General features: G+C 34.6%; 1 protein-coding gene across 1 annotated transcript in view; it reads left to right on the forward strand.

Annotated features, from left to right (window-relative positions):
* The window catches only part of IGF1 (insulin like growth factor 1), a 57,153-nt gene extending 38,645 nt beyond the window's left edge, over nucleotides 1-18,508 (forward strand). Inside the window, exons 3-4 of the mRNA XM_009560509.2 lie at nucleotides 1,810-1,991; nucleotides 10,274-18,508. Coding sequence (XP_009558804.1) covers nucleotides 1,810-1,991; nucleotides 10,274-10,333 — 242 coding nt within the window. The 3' untranslated portion in view covers nucleotides 10,334-18,508. The remainder of the gene's footprint in view (nucleotides 1-1,809; nucleotides 1,992-10,273) is intronic.
* Nucleotides 18,509-18,783: the final 275 nt, after the last annotated feature.

The raw sequence follows: 18,783 nt of genomic DNA on the forward strand, positions 1-18,783 counted from the left end.
GATACACAGAAAAAAAAAAAACAAGCGCACACACACAGACAAACCAAACTATTACTGTAATCTACTCCTGGCTTGCAGGTCTGTTTAGTCTTATGAAACAAATAATTTAGCAGGCAATGTACAGTATAGAGGCCCTCAGTGGCTCACAATATACTAAGTAAACATTTTTTTTCTTTTTGTTTAATTTATAGTCCTGGAAGAAAAGACATTTAAAAACCTGTTGTCTGAGTTTACAAAGCTCATGAGAATAGTTAGTTCTCAGCTGACTGTATTGCTGGCTAAAATGTTAGACATATTTTACCACTAGAGGTCTTTTCATTTGTGGATATGCTAAGGCCTCAAGGGTTCTTCATCAGTGGACGTATGTTTTAATCATAGAGAATTGCAAAATACAGTGTTATCTTCAAATTGACAAATATAGATATTAACCTAGACTTTGCTATATAAGCATTGGAGGCAATAATTTCCCAAAAAGCAACTGAATTTTTGTCTTTTTTGATACTGTTATCATTTATCTAGCTTGAGTACTTTCTTAAAATGTAAACTCCTTCCAAACTCTGTGAATAACAGATTTTTGATCTCAGCAATAAAACTGAAGGCGAAAAGAAAAAAGCAAGAAAAAATTGGTAGAGTTACATCATTTTTTTGGCTCTTGGTGCAAATTTCTTTCCTTTTTTCCATATTTTTGGGTTCTTAACCAATGTGGATCATTCTGTAAATGGAAACATTTGATGCTGAAAATGTCAAAACAAAACATTTATTCTTTTCAGAATTTTACTGTCTGAAACTGAATTCTAGCATAATTTTAAAGTAGATGTAGCAAGTAAGCAACTAATTTTTTTTATTATTGTACTGTTCCTTCATTGCTATTTAGTCATAACAGCTAATCACAACCCATCCAACTGGGTTGCATACAAACAAGTTCAGGAAGTAATGGATCTATAGCCTCTGCAGAGTGTAGCGGAGAAATCATCAGTTATTAAATGAATCATAAGTCATTGAAAAAAAAAAAAAATCTACAGTGCTATGAACGAAAATGTCACCCTTTAGTGGAGTTGAGAGAAAAATGCAAAACATTTGCCAATCAAGTAGTTGCTACAGCTCCCCAGTGCAAACATAAAACACAGGAAAGACCATGTTATGTCAGTCCCATTTCCTAGCTGATGCAAAGCTGTAGAATATAAAATTGTCTGGGTTTTCTGTTCCACCAGCCATCTTCCTTTTTTTGCTGTATTTCATTGGTTACCTTCTTACCTTATTTCTTGTTTCCCACTATTTTTTGAGCTGTCAGATCTTAGAGCCTGTGCGGTGATATATTTCCCTTTGGAACACAATCTGACTTCATGTAGTGGCTCAGTGTAGCCTTTTTCATCAGAAGATACTCGCCTACAGCACAGGCATGAGCTACAAGCTTTAAACACTCACTACTCAACAATCACTTTTAATCCAGAAGCTAAAGGGCAGATTTCCTTTGCAAGGCTTCTAAATGCCAGATTTCAACTTCCTCCCTCTCCATTTTCGGTGCCAAGATAGTTCAAGAAAATCTTTTAATAATACTTTTCTAAGAAGATATGATTTTGCTCAAATGCTTAAATAGCAACCACTCATAGGCAGAGATCAAAACTGGCCATTTCTGGGAACAGCTTTGGAAGTTTTGTCTGAGAAAAGGGTCTTAGAATAGATACACACAGGCAGACTCTGCAACTGTCACTGGTGATTCAGATAAAGTGTTGTAACTTAATGTGATTGCTGCTGAGATCTTTGCGTTTCCTTTCTAACATAAAACCTTTCCATTTGTGTTTTGAATAGGTAAGCCTACAGGGTATGGATCCAGCAGTAGACGCTTACACCACAAGGGAATAGTGGATGAATGCTGCTTCCAGAGTTGTGACCTGAGGAGGCTGGAGATGTATTGTGCTCCAATAAAGCCACCTAAATCTGCACGCTCTGTACGTGCTCAGCGCCACACTGATATGCCAAAAGCACAAAAGGTAGGCCAGGCTGAACAAATAATAATAGAAAACCCCTACCCGTATTAAGGAAGGAAAGTTCTGCCAAGGCTGATGATGTTGCAAACAGCTGGTGTGTTTTCTTACTAAGGACGCTGAGACTTAGTGGATTTTTGGAAAATAGTGTCCATAGTAGAAAGTAAGTAGGAAACGAAGTGTTCTGTCTCATCTATTCAAACATTGAATAAAACATGAAAGTGCTAAGCTAGTATCTGTGAGGCTTTCTCTTGCTACTGTGCGGTAAATGACCAGAACTCATATCATCCCATCTTAAATATCACCTAAGACTTTTTTCAGAAAAGAAAACAAACACTGACTCTTAGCAACTGATCTATCCAGAAGCTCCTCACTCATCCTCCTTTGTCAGGAAGATGAAGAGTGGCGATCAAAGGGAAAACAAAGCTCTTTTGCTATTCATTTTATGTGTAAATGAACAAATGATTATTTTGGCTTTTTTATTACTTTTTATCAGGATTAAATTAACTGAATAATCACTGTACTCATTACATACTTCATTTTAACTCTTTAATGATTAATATGCATATTCTTCAGCACTTCAAATCTTCATTGACATTATTTTTATAGTTCTGGAGTTCAGAATATCCAGATATTTGTTCCTGTCATACTAAACACTCTATACGTATATATAGTTGAACCTCATTTCACCTCAACAGAGCTTATAGTTCAGAAAACCCATCTTAAACAAGGCTGCCATTAAGCTCATGTCCAACTGCCTCTCCTGTTTGATTTCTGAACAACTGTTTTACATGTTATCTGTCATCTGCTGTAAGACTCTGGAGATACATTTTATTGCTGTTGGCCCTGTCTGTCCCATACATACACTGGCCCCACTTCTGCAGTTGTCTAAAGACTTTTTCTTATAAGGAATGGAATTAATCCTAAGATTTGATAGGAAGACAGGAAACTAGCACTATGTACTAATTTCATCAATATTATCTTTATGAAAAGAACAACGGAAAACATTCTAGCATTCATTTCTTTTGCATAAGTCAGTCCTTAGAATGGAATCCTTTAGCCACTTCCTCAACAGTTTTCAGACTTAAAAGTAATGGCTGTGTGATTCTTCCTATGAAGTATCACCTCAGCCATGAACACTTCAAAAGGCACACAAGAAAACAAGTGAAGTCGTCTTCACATAGGGTTCAACTATAGACAAGAAAGCCCTGTGGTTTATTCCTGTCTGTGCACACACATGATTAAGACTTGCGGGAAAAGAAGAAAACAGTCTTGGCCAGTAATCTCAGTGCTCCTTCCCGTACTTGTTGCTAAGGTGATGGTAAAACATTCTGTAACTTCGAGTAAAAGGAGACAAGATACCTGCCAGCTCTCTGATGGACCTCCACACCACTGTCCTCAGAGGGCCAAGAAACGATGTCATTCTTTAGGCAGCTGCCCTCTTCCCAGTTCAAAAGACACACAGGAAAACACTTTTCCTATAAATAGGAAGGAACAGAAGAAAGGTCTTGCATCTTTCAGCAGCAGCAGGGGAGGTTGTGTTCAAGAGGAGATACAGGAAGGAGGAAAAAATTAGAGGTGTACATAGTAGTTGAGAAAATCTAGCCACAGAAGAAATCATCCAGGAAATTAAAAGGAGAAAAAAAACAAGAGGTGAAAGGGACAGTAAAAAGACAATGAGGATCAGAGGAAAAGAAAGGGGAGGGAACAAGGTCGAAGAGGCTGAGGAGATGAGAAATATTGAAGAGCTGAATGCACCATGGTGCATCACAAGAAAAGACAGAATTTTGAGAAAAGGAGAGAAAAAATAAAATTAGAGAAAAAATAATATTGAAAAAAAAAAACCACCTATAAAGAAAATGTATGGTAAAAGGAGGAGAGAGGTCAACAGAAATATAAAAATCATAAATGGTTCTTGATAGGAACATGGGTATAAATTAACAGAAATCTGATGGGAAAAACAAATTGAAGTTTTCATTAATACCTGTGCATGGAGAAATTAGGTTGAGGAAACAAAAATATGGAAGGAGTAGGAAAAAATTTTTCATATTTATGATAAAAGGAAGATACAGGGAAGAGAAGAGAAACAATTCATTAAGAAAAACTCTACAAGATAAAGCTGTTCTCCATATTCTCATGCAATTATTATTTTTCTTTTTTCTTTTTGCAGTCAACTGTACATGACTCTATTAAGAAAATCAATGCTATGCTCATACTTTCTTCTTTGGATATGTTCCCCCACTATGAATACATTTAGATAATTCTCTGTGTTCATATGTGATTTTAACTAAAAAGATTAATTATACCACAGTTAAAGTATTTTTCATCGGAGAAAATTTTTTTCTACTCTAGCATAGTTTTCTCTCAATGTCACATTATATATGAGAGACATATCTTACAAATATAAAGCGAATACATGTGTATAACATAATATGCATGACCTCTTTAATATTTCCTTAAATAGATAAAAGATTTAAGGCAGGATTAAGTGGAATATAGAAGATTTTTACAGTTAGTCTCAGATTTCATATGCCATCAATTTCTTATGCCTTTCATATTTCTAATGTAGTTTTTATGTCGCATCTCCTCCTGTTTATTTTATGATAAACAAATCCAGGATTTGGAGTTTGCTTTAAGTGTTTTTGTAAGCGATCTACTTCCTCAGTTCCTTGAGTATATCATTCCTTCTGTTCACAATTTGGTAGTAGAACTTTAGTGGAGAAGGGCCATTTTTCTGCTTATAGGTTATGCTGAACTTTAGTCATTATATTACAAACAAGTGTTGCTACACTACACACACAAAGTGAATGATGAGAGCCAGAAACTGAATGATTAATATGGGCTGGGAAACCCAAAATGCTTATTTGCTGCTGTAAGGCCAACATCACAAACTAGTTTTACTCCAGTTACAGAGACTGTATTTGTAGAGTTTTGTTGATATGTAGCTAACAAGCAAAATATTTCTTTCTCTGTAGGACCATTATTTGTTCTATTCTAAGACATTTACTCACAAATAAATGAAAAAGCATATTGAAGAGTAAAGAATAAACACATTGTTATGATATACTATGGGGTGTCATATACGCAGCACACTTCACAGATGCACAAAACAAAAAAATTAAGAAAGAAGGTAGCTAGAAGCACTTTGTTATTGCCACAGCTGCTGTATAGACCGGAGCACATACCCAACCTTAAACCCTATCCTAATTTAGATGCCCAGCTTTCATTACCACTTTTGCACTCAGTCTGTGACAAAATTACCTTAGACAGGAGCAGCCAGCAGATGCAACAAACACACATAATAGCTTGCAGAGAAATGAGGTATGCATCAGAGCACAATGTAATAGCTACTGGCTAACCACCCTAAAGTCTCCAGTGAACAGATGGGATAACAGAGTATCTTCTCAGCTGGATTTCAGCACTATGTACCTGAAGTCAGTTGTGAACTACAGTAATATGTAGTTTCTATTATTGCCCAGAAGTGAAACATCTTTCTCAGACATCTATGTAAAGGACACCAAACTCTTACCAGAGTGAGAATCCCATATTTAAAAAGAAGTATCTCCCCTGCTCACTGAAATACACTATAATTTTTGAGTCAAAGTCTCCAGACACCATCTAATCTGTCTGAATCAGCAACTCTCTCTGGGATCACAGAACTCTGGAGTTTAAAAGGCTTGTGGAGTCTTCAAATTGCTTTCTATAGTGTGAAACAATAATTGTATCCAGGCTGGATATATTTTGCATTGATTCAAAGCAGAACTCCAGTAAAACAAACAGTTAAAATACCAAAAGTATTAAAAAAACTTATCAAAACACTTGTACAATTAAACAAATAGGTAGGTATTATTGCAGGATCACAATCCAGCAAATATACCTATTAGTCTTGCAGCAATTTTCTTTTGCAATAAATTTCATTTGAAAGTTCATGAGTAATAATAATAATATTTTAAAGAATAAAGAAAACCTAAACATTTGATTAAATAAGCCAACCAACCTATAGGACCTGTTTTTCACTCTTATATTGATCACTCATCAATTATGCTTATCAACAGTCTCTATTTTGTTTACTTGCTTTATGTTTGAATACTCTGTTGAAAGCTTTCAACAGGATTTTTACTGATAAAAATTGAGAGATACTTAGGCATTCATCTTGCCAGAACTGATAAAAAATAGGAAACGATCAGTTGCATAATACAAATCCATTATTAAATTCTTCCTCAATTGCAGTTAGTTATGTATATAAGCAGAAATTATTAAAAAGGACACAACTTAATCATATGTCGGCATTTCTAAACCCAAGAAAGAACTGTAACAAAGAGAATAAGAATGAAACCAAAGCTCTTTATGGATCAAGATTTTTTTTTTTAACCTAGAACAGTGAGAATAATTGTTGATATTTCTTTTGAGTTAAAATATCATTTATTAAGTAAATACATCATCTAGTTAGGCAGGAATAAGGAACAGAGCAAAACTTTTAGCATTTGTGCTGGAAAGCAAAGTAATGATTTTACCTACTTTTTACATTATGTTTAAAATATTAAACTGTGAAACAGAAGCAAGAAGGGTAATTAAAGTTCTGCCCTCGGTATATATGGTTCCCTCTAGCTTTTCCTTCATTTCTTTCTCTTCTGAGAAATGCTAAAAAATGTTCAGTCAATTTACCCTTAAGTGAATTAAGTTTTAACAGTAATTTGGAAGACTAGTGAACAGACTTTGAAAAGCAACTGTTCTCTGTTCAAGCAAGAGAAATTGAGCTATTTCCACAACTGCGTACATGAGGGAAGACTGTGACCTTTTTTAATGAAGCACCAGTACAGTGGCACAAAGTTCTTACCACTTTAAGGCTTCAACATACCTTGAAAATTATTATATTAATGTGAAGGCTAAATTTAAAATGTGAACTGTTAAGGCTAAATTTAAAATCCAGTAAATAAAGAAGAGGGAAAGCAAAATAACCGTAGTACCATGCCATTTCCTTGTACTCTGAGCAAAAGGGTAAATGAGGTGTACATCTTGATATAATTTTGCTCTTCCTCAGATTTTTAGTCCTTGTTCTTCTTTAGGCCTCATACGTGAAAAAATACGATGAACTATACATACAAACAAAGTATCAATAGAAGCAGATTCCCCCCCAAATCCTAAAATTTTATCTAATCTTCAAAATTTAAATAAATTTAAATCCCTCTAAGGGAAAGAGGGAAAAGATTTAATATTGTTAGTTGAAGAAAATTCCATTAAGAAAACAGAATCTCATTAATCTTTTTAATATTGGCAGATCCTTTTATAATTGGCTGAGTATCAATTCACAGACACATCTACAGGCCAAAATATGCTCATTGGCATTCATTCTAATTTCTGTTACTGCCATGTCACATTACCAAACCGCTGAGAGAAACTTTAGGTGTAACAGATAGAAGAACTTGGCCTCTTCACTTCAGAAAATTATTTTCTCCTGTTGCCTACTTTCCAGCCTTGTTATTATGTTACTGGTCACACTGCCCACAGAACTAAAGAGCTTTCAAAGAGACCCCAGAGAGATCGTAGCTAAAATATTATGCCTGTTACTACAAACACTAGACTTTCCATTTATTACCAATAAAGCAAGAGAACTTTTAATGCCAATATGAGGTTTGAGTGTCCATCCTAATAGGATATGAATGCTGCTGCATGCTTCCCAATAGCCTTCCAACTCAGTCAAATGATCTTAATATGGCTCAGGCAGTTGTTATCCTTATGTCAATGCTGCTGGGCTTCCAAAGATCAATGCTTGAGGTGATAAGTTAGAAATCTGCACTTCTCAACTCACAAATTGACTTACACAAAGTTGACACTTTGTATCTCTCATCTTAAAATGCTTATTGTCTTTTTCTGAGTCTGAAAGTCAGCTCAGAAGATCCAATAATGAAACAAGCACCACAGATACCAATTTTATTTCTAATTACCTTTTTTTCCAAAGACTTGAGAATCGAGGCCTCAGTTTCCCTCAATTTCCCTCAATTTCCAAGCTAGCCTGTGTATTATGACATCTCTTTTTCCACCTATATGTCAGTATTAAAAGCTATAACTGAAAGCCGGCTGCATCTTAATACTTGCTTTATTTGGATGATAAAACCATTTTAAAGTCAGACAGCCACAGCAGTGGAGAGAATTTACATTTACATTTGGGAACCATATAGTTAATTTACATCCAAGAATACTTTGAAAGCCACTGCAATGCAAGATGGCTGTTGTTTCACACTGAGGTTCTCCCTGTCTATTTTACAGATCGTAAGCGTGTAGCCTTTAAGAATGTATGACTTTCTGCAAATAAAATGCAGCCTATATCTTTTCCTGTATGTGGGTAAACTCCTTTCAAACAGGAGCACCTAGGGGCAGCACTAACAAGGATATTATGCTTTTGCTGCAATGAGAAAAAAAAAACAAAACAAAAAAAAACCAAAAAACAGGACAGATGAGTCAAGGAATTTCTGTTTTCTTAGTTCATTGTTACCAATACAAGCATTTGTAGCATAGGGCAGGATCCTTAACAGTGGCAGGCTCCTGTGAAGTGCTGCAATTATGATTCTAGTGGAAATCTGTGAAAATCGAAGGGTTTATCCAGAATCAGTATTTCAGGGAGAAAACTATGGTATAGCTTAGGGAAAATTAAAGACATAAAAGGTAGTTTTGGAGAAACTGGGGGAGAAAAAGACAAAGAAACAGCAGAAATTATTTTAATTTCTGGATAAGCAGAATTCTGTTGGCATTTCTCTTTCTGTATTTCATCCATGCTAAGAAAGCTATTCTATAGCGGTATTAGCAAAGTTTGGTGAAGACAAGTCAGTGTCCTACTGAACTGATCATGGGAATGGTGACTAGATAATTAATCTCTTCTTCCTCGTTAGTGTTGCATTTTGGACAAAGAACGCCTAGAATAGCAGATTCCCCGCAAAGACATTTCTTCATAATGAATAATTTGCTATTAAAATATTTGGCTTGTCATTGATGATAAATCTTGGGTTGGGTCAATGTTCTTACTTGTTGGTGGTATAATTAATTCAACAATTACTAGTACTGCTTGCTTTTGGTTTTTTAAATATTCTGGAAATAATAATTCAACTCATATCCATCAGAACTCAACCCAAGACCAGTGAAAATTAATAATTCTATATGAGCTCAAGTTTTTTGATCCTTTGAACAGTTTCCTGTCTATTTTATGTTTAATAGATACTGGAGGTAAAGGGAAAGGTTATATAGACAGTAGCATTTTGTATAGGAATTAATTTTTATAAACACACAAAAATACGGTAAAGCACCAGATTGGTTTCCATTTTCATTCTGTCCATCAGAAAAGCAGGCAAAACTGTAATCACTTATTAACTTTTAGAGATTAAATTTCCTCCTTTTTTTAGGGCTTAAATAACAGATAATGCAGTGGTAGAGCTGCATACATATGCCTCACCTTTCTCAGGGAAATGTTTTTTTTTTCCTTAGGACAACAGACATGATTTAAGTCAATTAAGAAATGATGACATTTTCTGATGAAATTTGCAGATATGGAGAATTACTTAGCAATTCTGCCTTTAGTCTGGTGCAGAATGTGCAAAGATTTAGGCGCAGCTAACTTTTACCATCATGGCAAATAACGAAAGCAAACTGAAAGATATCAGCTATGTTCATCACTGCCGCTCTAAACTGGCCTGTGCCTGGAAAGACAGTGAACTGAGGGTACTATTCATTCCAAAGCCCTCTTGATTTGCCTGGCACATCACCCTGTCTCTTTTTGAAAACAAAAATTATTTGGCTACAGCTCCTGAAGTGAACCCGCACTTTTTAACCTCCTAAAGACCTCATCCAATGAAAACCTTGCATATTTAATACGCAATTTATGCAAAATGCAGGTAACAGAGCCCCATCCAGCAATTTTGAAAACCCCTGACCACTGGGGACGAAGGCCCAGAAGGCTCTACAAATCTTGTTTCCTGCACATCCTGCTTTTGCAAATGTCCTTGTTCTGAAAGAAAGGAAATCTTTGGTACCTACTGTATGTCTAAGCCCATCCAGGTTCCAGTATGCAGATGTTTACTCTGCCAAGATCAACCATGACAGCAATCAGAGTGTTTATGCCTAGCAGAACAGGGAATTTAGTGTGCAGAAGTTTTGTATAGTTAAGCTCTCTTTGAATTGGCAGAAGAGCTTTAACAATTCCAGCATTCAGGATAAGTTTCTTCTCACTAATGTAAGTTTTGTGGTCATACAATGTATTAAAACCTACCTGGAATAATCTTTTTTTTCTACACCTTCAGGAAGTGCATTTGAAGAACACAAGTAGAGGGAACACAGGAAACAGAAACTACAGAATGTAAGAACATGCCATCCACGAGAATGAAGAATGAATGTGCCATCTGCAGGATACTTTGCTGTAAATAAATTATTTGTTTAACATTGGAAGACTTAAAAAAAACCTACGGTTTAATAAGCTTGATGCAATCTCAACCAATGGGCATTCTCCCAGTGAACAATGCAACTAAACATTCCAATATTAAGTCTTTAGAGAACAAAACATTTAAACCAGCCCAGAGCTAAAAAATTCTGCGGTTGATATATTACTGTTTGTTAATCTGTTTTAAATGTCCTGCACAAGATCTCCTAAAGTCCTGTGCCCCTCAAAAGCCTACAAATTTATGGGCCTTTGATGGATCCAATTGCACTAAATTAACCTATGAACACTGGCTGCTGGAGTCATTCATCAGCCATGTCTAAGTGGTGTTTTTTTATTTGCACTTCTATACAAGCCACAGGCTGTTTGTTTTAAAGTGTCTGATAACATTGTTTGTCTACCCCTTCATATTTGCACAGTCTGACATTCCCAGTAACAGCAGCAGTAAGGTAACATACACAATTTTAAACATCCATTAATTCCATCTGTGGCATTTTGACAGAGTATGAGTTATAGATGCATTTGTTTTAAGACAGTTCTATTTTTCCTTCTCTTGCAAAGCTGCAGTTCATTGCAATTTGTGAGACAAAAGATTTTTAAAAGCAGTTAAAGCATACATAGGCTCTCAAACCATTAATGATTCTTCCAGGTAATTATTTTGCAATGGTATAGGTAACTTCTTTCTTCCTCCATATAATGCAGCATGTAAAATTTAGCGTATCAGTAATACACATATATCAAACAGTATGTAAAAATCTCTGTTTTATAGTACAACGGTGCTATTTTATAGTTTGTCACATGAAAGAGTCTGGCCAAAATGGTAACAGGTAAAATCAAATATGGAAAAATCAAGCCAAAATGTTAAACAACAATTTTTATAGTATTCAGCTTAAATGAAAAAAAATTGCTTTGGATTCCAACAGGGAAACAACTTTCTCATCTTCAAAAAAAAAATTCAGATGCTTCTTTACTTTTAGGTGTTTGAATGGTGGAGTTTTCACTTACAGTTACGTGGAACATAAATTAATAGATGCCTAGGCCTGAAGAAGACAGTTTGAAAAACAGCCCTCAAATTATATCAAAGGGTAGCCTATCAGGCTCTAAATCTTCCTGGAATATCAGCATTCTGTTCAAACATATGAGGTTACTCAAGTTCCCTGCAATTTTAATTCTTCCCACAATCGGGTGTGACTAATTTAACTGTTAACTGGGCTGCTGCATCTCTCTTTAAATTAGAAAAGCTAATCTAATCACCAAATTACAGTGTAGAACAAGTCCCTGAAAAGAAGATTTCAATACGCTACTTATAATAACTGTTCATGCACTCTTATGGGAGACATATATGTCCAGGTAATCTCTGCTCTGTAATCCTGATAGGCACTACACTGATTCTGCCTTGAATGACACTATGTCCTATGCTCTGTTTTTGTGAATCACCTCAGTGCTAAATTGGCCGTGCAGTAAAGGGGGATAGGTAGCAAACAGTGTCCCAAGGTAAGCAATAAAATTCTCTGAGAAAAAACAGAAGAGAAGGCAGGGGAGAATGCACTGTCCCATTCTGTCCAGAACTGCAGTGGTTCCACTCAACTTCTTCCTTCCATTACCCCGCACACGGTAAGCTCAGACAAGGGATAAAGTACACCTTGATCATCTCCAAAGAGGGTAGGGAGAATACAGTATGAAGGGAGCAATCAGGGAGATGTTAGATTAGATCTGTAAAGGAAATATCTCTTTTGAAAGGCTCAAATCTGCCTTACTTTCTACTATATCCGTGGGAGTAGATGACTGAACTATTGATTAAAACACAAGAGAATAATCTCTGCAGACTGCATGTTGTACAGCTCCTCAACAGTTTCTTGTGAAACAGACAAGAAATGCAGGCCTTAAAATTCTAAGAAATTATTACTATTTCTTTTTTGGTTCCCATAGAAAATTTGGGGTTTGTATTTTTTCCAATGGCAGTGCAATGTATTCCTATGTGACTCTTTAAACCCGCTGCTTTCGGTGAGATGCATGTTTATATGCACAATATGCTGCCATCACAATGTAAAAGCAGAACAGTAAACGAATAAAAAGAATATGTTACAGCTGTCACTGACTGAGGTAGTTATGTTGAAAAAGGAAGAATGCACAGAGAAACAGGTGAGGAAACTAATCTAAATTATTTACCACCAATTCAGTAAACAGAGGTAGCAATTCTGACATCTGTCACAGCTCTGACAGGCCTTTAGTGCAGAGGATGAAGTATTTTTACTTCTATGGTTGTTAAGAATTCCAAAATGTGTTCTAAGAATAAGTCATTATTTCAAAGTCACAGATATAATACGTATTTCCATTTCATGTCACATGACTCTCTCTGTCCCCTGCCTCCTCTGAAGTTCTAAGAGGAGGAGGAAGGAAAAGTGTGAGCATAAAAAACAATTCACAGATCTCTGTGTTGGCAAGTTTCTTTGTAGATAACATTTTCCTGATGCACTGTTAGCATAACTGAATAACCATACATTAATGTGATTTTTAATTCCTGTAAATTAATTCAAATTTTGGTCTTATCGCAGGATTGATGCACTCACATTCATGTCACCATATTTCTCATGTTGAGGAATCACAGTTGGAAAATGTCACTCATAGACAGTAATATCTAACATCAGAACTTGACAACTATCTCAACAAATTAGGACAATCCTTGAAAGAAACTGCAATAAATAATTAATATCTACAAGCTTCAAAGCCAACACTTTGCTTTACTAGAGAATAAGTGGTATCACAAAATGGAAAGTAGCTCCATCACTGAAAAAGTGAGAAATGGATGGATGGGAAATGTATACTCATATAAGAAATCTCCATTCATGTGACAGGAAAAACATGATATACCAGTCAGTGTGAAAGATAAAGGGCTGCTGTAGAGTACTAATCTCACTAAGTCTGCTACTTAAACGAAGTTTAAGCATGAGCTAAAACATCTCCCTCCCAAATGTACAAAGTAGTTTGACTTGAAAAACTTCTAATTAAGATATTGAAGGGTTCAGCTGGATTTTCAAAAGCACTCCAGATATTTAGGAACAGGACTCCCACTGGATGCCATTGGTTCTCATAAATCACTTAAGTGGTAAAGAAAATACCACTCCCCATCCTTCCATATCATGTAAATCACACGACAGAAATCACAAATTTTTGCATTCTAGAATAGACATAAACCTCTAATTATTACACAATGTCAATGAAGCGTAGAAGTGAAAAAAGTGATTTAATTAAGCCTCATTTTTTTCCATTAGTTCAAAAAGGACTGCAGATCTAAACCCACTGAAGTTAATATATCTCTTTCATCAAGGTAGAAAAATTTAAGCCTCATCTCCATAGTAATCATAATTAATCATTAAGAATTTAAATGGAAAATGAATTCATTTTATATTCCGCTTTAAATGTACTTACGAACCTTCACTTCCATTTGTGTGAAAGACTTGTATGAAGCTTATTTATACCAGTCAAGAGAGAGAAGCAAATCAACTAACGGGATGATGCATTCAGTTCCTGTACATACATTAGAGTAGGCACCTTTTGCCCAAAACTATTACAGTCTCAATTCGTTATTAAAGAGGAAAGGGTGAATTAGTGCTAGGCTTTCTTCACAGAAGTGAATTCCATAAACAACTAGTAGCTATGTTCAATTGCCCCATGAGCTGGTTGTTGGCTCGGTATCAGTTGGTAAAGTGGGTTAGTGAAAACTCTAGGACAAGCACCGTGTCTTGGCTCTCCATTACAAAAAGCAAGCACATGATAAGATAAGGTCAGAAAAGCATATGCGTATTTGCTTTACCTGTTACTGATTTGGCCAACAATGCCAAAGTGGTGCTATTGTTTTGTTTAAGAAAGTACTTGACTAAAATATAAAAGAAAGCATAAATATTTTTTTAATTTATGAAAATGACAGTTGCATAGGTGTGGTTATTAAAATAGAAATATAACTAGCCATACATTTTCAACTTTTTGTCACTCAGCAAAGACGACTTAAATTGATGGAAATGGGTCAGCATAAGAGTCAAAATGCCACAAAAATTCATAGACTTGCAGTGCAATTCTGACTCTTTACTCCAAGTCAGAAATACAGATGAAGAAAAACATTTAACGTCAGGGAAAAAGGGATATGACTGAAAGCCTGCTCACATTAATGCAAGTCCTATATCATAACAAGGATTTTTAAGCCACACTCTAGCCTGAAATGAGTGTAGAGTTTGGCTTAAATTCAGTGGCATAACACAATTGAGATTTTCATTGAGCATACTTTTCTATTTTTACCTGATTACCTTCACACTCATGGCGTGCCCCCAAAAAGTCAATGGTCTTTAAACAAAAAGGCATGAAGAAATACACATTATTTTATAAAGGAATGAAAAAATAAATATCTCTAACACTAAGCTAATGTTATTTTTAATCCTTAATAGTTTCAAATTGTGAGAAAAAGTTGAAATATATGGCTAACAGTCTGTGAATTTTTTTTTTAACTTCATGTGGTCACTATGAACATCCTCATGTTCAAAATTTCACATTTCATTGTTTTGTTTTGAAATTATGGTAAGTTAAGCCCAAATAGAGATTCTTGCAGACTATAGGCTAGATAGAATACTTATGTTCTGATGAAAATATAATCAATATATTTAAAATGTTTTATTTTTAGTCTGAAAAGGAATAGTAATAATTTATTTGTGGATGCAACCTATACTGGTCCCTTTTTAAGGATACTGTTCACTGCAAACAAGTCTTCCAAATGCCAGACTTCTATTCAAAACCAACATTCATTCCTCCATCCCCCTTCCCCCAGCAAATCCAGTTAAAAAGTTATTGCAACTTAATTTTTTGTTTGTCTCTTTGGGTTTGGGGAGGTTGCTTTGTTTTTATTCACTTTGTTTTGATTTGGGGGACGGGGTAAGAAGGAGGAGATGAGGCTTTTAAGCGATTAAGATTTTTTTTCTCTTGGGTACAATCCACAAAAATAAAGAATTTGCCTTGATGAGTTTACTAATTATCCAATTCATACGTGTGGAAGTAACATTAATTAAAGCAACTGGATTAAAGTTGTCTTGAAAGAAAGAAAAAAAACCTATTCACACAAACTTTTTACTCGTTCTCATCTTACACTATACATTTTGCTTCTCATACCATTGGAATATACTACTGGACTATAACTGTCCAACCACACAGCATCAGATATGTATGAACCTTCTTTGATTTTTTACATGGTGTTATGGGAATAGCTGAAACTTGATTACATATAGTACATATAGAGATACCAGTCTAGCAGAGACCAAGGCAAGAAGGACCTCTCTGATGCTTACATTAGGAAATCTTGTTACATAAAGGGTGTGTGTATGTATATATAGATATATACATATATAGAAACATATGTATGTATATGTGTATATATAATGTTATATTGCGTGATGTGTGTGTGCATGTGTATATTATGATTTTCTCCTTCTTCCTCTCAAGTAAAATTTGAATTTCTTGCTTTTTACATATTATATCTCATGGATTATACTCAATAATCCAATTGGAATCTAATTTTAGGAGAACATTATATAGTATGGTTGTCACAAGCTAGATCCTAACTTTGTTTTTCACACCTTAAGAAATGACCTGATTTTTAAATTATAAGACACTTCTTTGTTGTCATCAAGCAAATCTATATATCTGTTTAAGAACAGATATAAAACAGTGCTTTGAGGGCCTAATTATGAAAGATTTTCTTTTATTTCATTCTTCTCCAGGTAAATTCTATTAAATGAGATTTTTTAAGTGTAAGCCTCCCTTCAAAGTAAGAATAATGGGTAATATAACCAGAGAAGAATGAAAATTTCTGGCATTTAATAATATCACCTTAATTATTCATTTGTCAATTAGATGCCTTTTCTAATTGTAATTCACACCTCTATAGTATCTTTAACTATTTCAGAAGTGAAAAAGACTTGGCATTGTAAATCCCTATATCCTAAATTATTTATAATAATTTTTTATTTCTCTTTATTCTTCAGTAATGTTTTATTTTGCCAGCTTGGCTCACAAAAGTCATAAAAAAGCATCCATGTGATACTTCTGCTGCTAAACCTTCTTTCCTGCAAAAATGTAACACACAGCTACAAAATTTACATATTCACACTTAATTGAAGTTCTTAAGAAACATCACAAATACAGGTGTGAGATTTTTTTTTCACATTTTAAAAGTATGAACCTTTTTTTAACTAAGTGAAAGACATTTTATCTTGTTGTATTTTACATTCATTAACAGCATCTTTACTCTAAAGAACAACAAAATACTGCAGAACAAAAAGGATTTTATCTTGATAAACAAGATCATGCTTCATGTAATCGTGTTAAAGAAAAAGGTTTAACCAGATAACTATATTTACAACTAATTCAGTGGAATTCATATGTTGTAATGAAACATTTAGCTTTGTAAAATCAAATGAATGTTCCATTTTTCCTGGTTTACCTGCATTAACCTTGTCTATGGAATGAAAAAGCCTACTTTAATAATGATCAAAGACAAAGGATCTAAGACCAATAGACTAAAGGACTAACAATGAAAGAGGTACAATGTCCTTATTTTGTGCACAGGGATGAATTCTATCTTAATTTTTTTTCAGGTTAGAATTTAAATGCAAATTTATAAAAATACTGCATAAGAATTACAATACTCTTCATTATTTGCACTTAGAGGCAAGTTTTAGTATAATAAAGCATACATGATTTACACGGCATGATACATGATGTAAATCATACTTTTTCGTTTATTACCATTTCTAAGGAATTAGTTCAATTGAAATCTACAGAAATCCTGTGCAAGATGAAAAAAAACAGTTCTTAAAAGTGTTTAATGATAACTGTTGCCTGATTAAACTAAGTCTCATCAAACATGAGTCATAAAATGCTCCACTGAAAGTGTACCGGTATTTGATAATGTTCTGAACAGTTTCATCTGTAGTCTGATACTTCACATTGCTTATATCAGAATGTGACAATTCTGTGTCATAGTTTCTTAATCCTTGGAGTCTTTGGGTTGAACATTAAACATTTTTATCAAGCCTCAGGATTTTAGGAAACAAAACTAAAGCAGAAGAGGCAGCACCATCTGCTGCTGATAATCAAATCGTACATGAGCTCTCTCTCCTCCCAAATTATGTGCAAACCACACAAAAGTCCTAAACAATGAGATCAACAACCCTTGGTTTTCAGGAGGATAGACTTTCCAATAGGAATATTAACTGTTTTCCCTTTCTTCACTGTTGGACTTCAATTGGTATTCTGACTAAAACTTCGGCTTCCATGATGCAAGCATGAATGTGGATAAATGAATTTCTGATTTCACTACTGAATAATGCTACTATTAACATTTCAAGTCATTATAACCAAACAGTGACAAACGCTTAATGTTCATTCACTAAAAACCATTTAAACACTCTATTAAAGTTCTAACTGGATTTATTCTTTCTTTTTTTTATTTTCTTGTGCTTACTCATAATACAATGTCACTACTTGATGACAAATAATATTTCATACTGTGTATGTAACATCATTGTGTTGCAGAATTCCCCAAATACCTCAACAATGTCTTTGTTGCTCTCTTCTCCCCATTTAGCACTTATAAGCTTTTATAGTAACAACAAATAAATCAAAAAAACAGAGCTCTTACTATGTACAAATATAAAAAAATCAATAATTTTTGCTAGTTTGCAGTTTATGTAATGCCATCTTGAACATTCTCTTCCCCTCTCTCTACAAGCTGTCTAGAACAGTAAACTTTGCTCCATAAATAATAGTGTATTCATGCTTTTAAAGGCTTTTATATGCATATATGGTAGATAAAGGTTGGAAGAGGTAGTTGACTGATTTTCACTTTTATCTACTTTGATTTCAGTAAAGGGCTTTGTCACTCTGTATACATAAAGGCTAATGCACCCTTTGGTTTGTAGAATGTACTGAAATGTTTGCAACCCTCTTGGTATCAGGTCCAAAATGTGAAGCATTACTGTTAAGAGGGTATCTTTCTAATGTATTTGTATGTATAGTTTACACCTCTGTGAGGTCTAATAAAGGATTATGGTTAATAAAAAATGCGTTGAAAATTCCTGATCCACATAGATTTTGCAGTAATTTGGATTCTTCTTTCCTTATCGTTGGCATACACTTCTCGGTTCTCAGAATACACAAAAATTGGGACATACCTTAACAGAATGAGTAGGTTTCACTCGTAAGGCAGGACTGACATGGAAAATTAGCAGGTGGCTCAAGAGCCTTGGTAAAACGAAGTGTCAGCAGAGGGAATTATGGAAACTATAGATAAAATTAATAGTAATGAATGACCAGGAACAAGCTATTTTCACT

This window comes from Cuculus canorus, chromosome 1 (genome assembly GCF_017976375.1).
Source record: "Cuculus canorus isolate bCucCan1 chromosome 1, bCucCan1.pri, whole genome shotgun sequence".
Taxonomy (NCBI): Eukaryota; Metazoa; Chordata; class Aves; order Cuculiformes; family Cuculidae; genus Cuculus; species Cuculus canorus.